The sequence below is a fragment of the Crocodylus siamensis genome, chromosome 11 (genome assembly GCF_052110815.1).
Source record: "Crocodylus siamensis isolate JL-2025a chromosome 11, ASM5211081v1, whole genome shotgun sequence".
Classification (NCBI taxonomy): domain Eukaryota; kingdom Metazoa; phylum Chordata; order Crocodylia; family Crocodylidae; genus Crocodylus; species Crocodylus siamensis.
The window spans coordinates 30,467,915-30,471,267 of record NC_143405.1 but is presented as its reverse complement, the minus strand read 5'-3'; the positions used below and the strand labels follow the sequence as shown (position 1 = coordinate 30,471,267).

The following is a 3,353-nucleotide window of genomic DNA, read 5'->3' as shown; positions in this document are numbered from 1 at the left end:
TCCTCTTCCCACACGCACTGCATCAGCAACATCAAGCTGATGGTGCATGTGGGAACCCTGTCCCTTCCCCAGCCCTTCAGCAGCCATTAAGAAACTGCTGAGGGGCTGGGGGAGGGACAAGGGGTGGGAACGAAAGTAAACCGTGTTTACTCTCATTTCCCGTCGCAGCACTGAAGGGCCACAGAAAATGCCTTCATGGGCCGCATGTTGGACAAGCCTGGTCTAAGGACATAGGCAGGCAAGGTTCTTTGAATAGATGTGATATTTTTTATTAGACCGAGTAATTGGAAAAAAGTTCTTGGCAAGCTTTCAGGTGCAGTCATCCTTCTTCATAGGCTCACTTCTCCTGTTATGGTTCCCAGGCCTTACAAAAGCAATCTTTTGAAACACTTTACTCGCAGAGAATAGGGAGAAAAGTTTTGAAAAAGAAGCCAAACAAACAATTCTTTGAGCGATTCTTTAATGTCAAGGAAATTTTTAGTGTTACAAGGAACCCATTTCCCCAGTTCTTTTCTTGAAAGCTGCTTGGATGCATTGGAATTTGGTACTGAAATAAATGTGTGGTTAAAAAGTTATAGTCACCTGTGCCTTGCAGCTGTATTTATATGACCCTGAGAAAAAGTGTGTACAGGCAAGTCACTGTAGAGGTTTAGAGCTGTGCTTTTTTTTAACTTGCTGAAGTTATTGCTCAGTACATACAGGCATCTGGGGATGTTATTTTAAACTAATACCCATTGTAAAGAGTGCCATGGTATTTCTTTATTACAAACAGCCAAGAAGGTTTAATATAAATTTGTAAAACAATCAGCTGACTGTACATTTCATTTACAGTTTACAATTCAAAAAGTTATGTGCAGTTTAAAGACCTGCTTTATGACATTAGCCCTGGGCCACAAAGAACTTGGCAGTACTACTACAACTTTAATGGCTAGGGAGTGAAAATCAACAACTCAATTACATCATCTAACTCCATTATGAAAGTGGAATACATACATACATCATTGTACCGGGAAGGTTAATTTTTAACTAGAAACAGTCATTATGTTGTAATTCTTGGAAGGGCTGGATCTGCCAATTCTCCACTCTTTACAGCGGCTCCGGCACTCCAGCGCTCTGGCCGACTTCATGCCAGGCGGGGGGCTTTCATAGAGGACACAGATGGACCCATCTTCACCTATTCGGTAGGACACCTCAAAGGGATCCACCCAAAGTGTTAATTCGCTGGGTAAGAGCTGGAAGAGTCTCTGGTGGCTGAGTCCAATTCTGCCTGCCGCCTTGCCTATCAGCGGGTCCATCTTGTGGTTGATCCTAATGCAGCGGTACCCGGAGCCTTTGGAGGGCATCTGGGGGAACCAGTGGTGCCTGTAATGGTCTGTGCGAGGCACAAAGAGAAAGGAGAAGCGTTATCGCGCGGGACCCTGGCGTCCCGCCCCAGCGCAGCGGCCCCCGGCACGGGGCGGCGGTGAATCGCTCGCGCGCACTCGGGGGCAGCGCGACAGGCACCGCGGGGGCGGGCGAGGCTCCCGGCTGCGCCCTCCTGCCCCTCACCTCGCAGCGCCTCCTGCAGGCAGTCCCCGAAACAGCGCAGCTGCTCGTCGCCGATGCCTCCGGGGCTGCGCAGCAGGCGGGTGATGAAGCCCGCGGCCGTGGAGATCTCCGCCTTCATGGCCCGGCCCCGACGCTGGACCCGCAGCCAGCGCCCCTCCAGCCGCCGCCGGAGCCCGGGTAAACAGCTGCCCCGGGGCGTGGCTGCGCGCGCTCAACAGCACAACTCCACGCCTCCTGCGTCACACAGGCCCGGCCTGCCCCCCGATTGGCTGAGCGCCGGGGAAAGGCCGCGAGCGCCGCCCCTGCTGATTGGCCGGGAAGGGTAGGCGCGCCGTTTGTGCAGGTCTCGCCTGAGGTGGATGTTTGTTGAGGGGGCGGCCCCCAACGCCCGGCGATGTGATTGGCTGGCGGTGAAGCGCCGGGCACGTCGCTGGGAGGTGAGTCTCGCGTGAGACGATGCAGCCCCGCAGGAGCTGCTGGGGTCGCCTTGGGCTGTAGGTGGGGGTTGGACACGGCCCTGGGTGCCGGCTGGGGGCCGAAGGTAACGGACGCGGCACGGGGAAGTTTTACGCGTGTCGCTGGGAAGGGAAGCAGCCCCGGGCATGGATGGGCGGGAAGGCGGCGCTGGGAGCCCGGACGAAAAGAGGTTGCGGGTCCTTGATTGAAAGGCGAATATTCGCTGCATTTCGGCTAAGAAAGGCAGTTCTGCTGCTGCAGAGACCTCAGGAAGGCCAGAGCATTTCACAGTGTTTTAAACGCTGTGGATTTCTAGTTGAAATCTCTGAGGATGATTGTCTTCCATGATCGTCATCAGAGCCTGTGAAGAGACACTTGGATTCTCTACCAGGAAACATCATGACTGGTTTGATGAGAATAACAAGGAGATCCAAGAGTTGATGATCAATTGCAAGCTCAAGGCCTTTTGTGCTTGGCAAAATGACACCAACTCCAAGCGAAAGAAACTGAACCTCCAACAAGCCAAGGCAGAGGTCCAAAGGCAGATGCACAATATGAAGAACAAACGGTGGGAAGACAAAGCTAAGATCTAACATCTGGCTGACTTCCACAACCTGCCCAGTTTCTTCAGTGCTACCAAAGCCATCTACAGTCAGGGCACTCAGGGACCAAATCCCTTGAGCCCTAAGGATGGAGGAGACCTGATCAATGTGGGATGGGTGGCGCAGGATTTTTCATTTGGTCTGTGACATGGTGTTTGTGCCACTCCTGCTTTTCCATCTGCTGCTGTTGTCATAAGATTTCAGAGTACTGAGAGCCCTGCAGCAGACTCTTCCTCCATTTGTGGCAGTCCTGGGTGAAAGTCTCCCATGAGTTGACATTTTTTTAAAGCTGGACTTGAGGACATCCCCGAAGCACTTTCTCTACACTCTTTTTGAGTATACACCTTAGCTGAGCTGGGAGAATAAAACTTGCATTGGGAATCTGGAATTGGACATCCAGATGACATGGCCAGCCCAACAAAGTTGATGTTGGGTGATCATTGCCTCAATACTCATGGTGCTTGCTTGCAGGGAATGCTAACATTGGTGCATCTCTCTTCCCTCTGGATTCAGAGAATCTTCTGCAAATCGCGTTGATGGTACCTCTCCAACAACTTTAGGTGTCTTCTGTGAGTTGCCCACGACTCAGCTGTGTACAGCAAGGTGGGGATCACAACTGCTCGATAAACCATGTCCTTGGTTTTGGATCTGATGTTGTGATCTTGAGGGTTGTAATTGATGGCAGTCACTCATCGTGGTGTCCTGTGACCAGTGGGGTCCCTCAAGGCTCTGTCCTTGGACCCATAC

The 3,353-nt window shown here is 52.1% G+C and overlaps 1 protein-coding gene across 1 annotated transcript; it reads right to left on the bottom strand.

Moving 5' to 3' along the window:
• Positions 1-443: 443 nt before the first annotated feature.
• Positions 444-1,774, bottom strand: LOC149855698 (protein BTG1-like). The gene is made up of 2 exons (XM_090021305.1): positions 1,549-1,774; positions 444-1,372 (listed from the first exon to the last, which is right to left on the bottom strand). Exons 1-2 carry the CDS (start codon positions 1,664-1,666, stop codon positions 1,023-1,025), a joined length of 468 nt encoding a protein of 155 aa, XP_089877431.1. The 5' UTR covers positions 1,667-1,774; the 3' UTR covers positions 444-1,022.
• Positions 1,775-3,353: the final 1,579 nt, after the last annotated feature.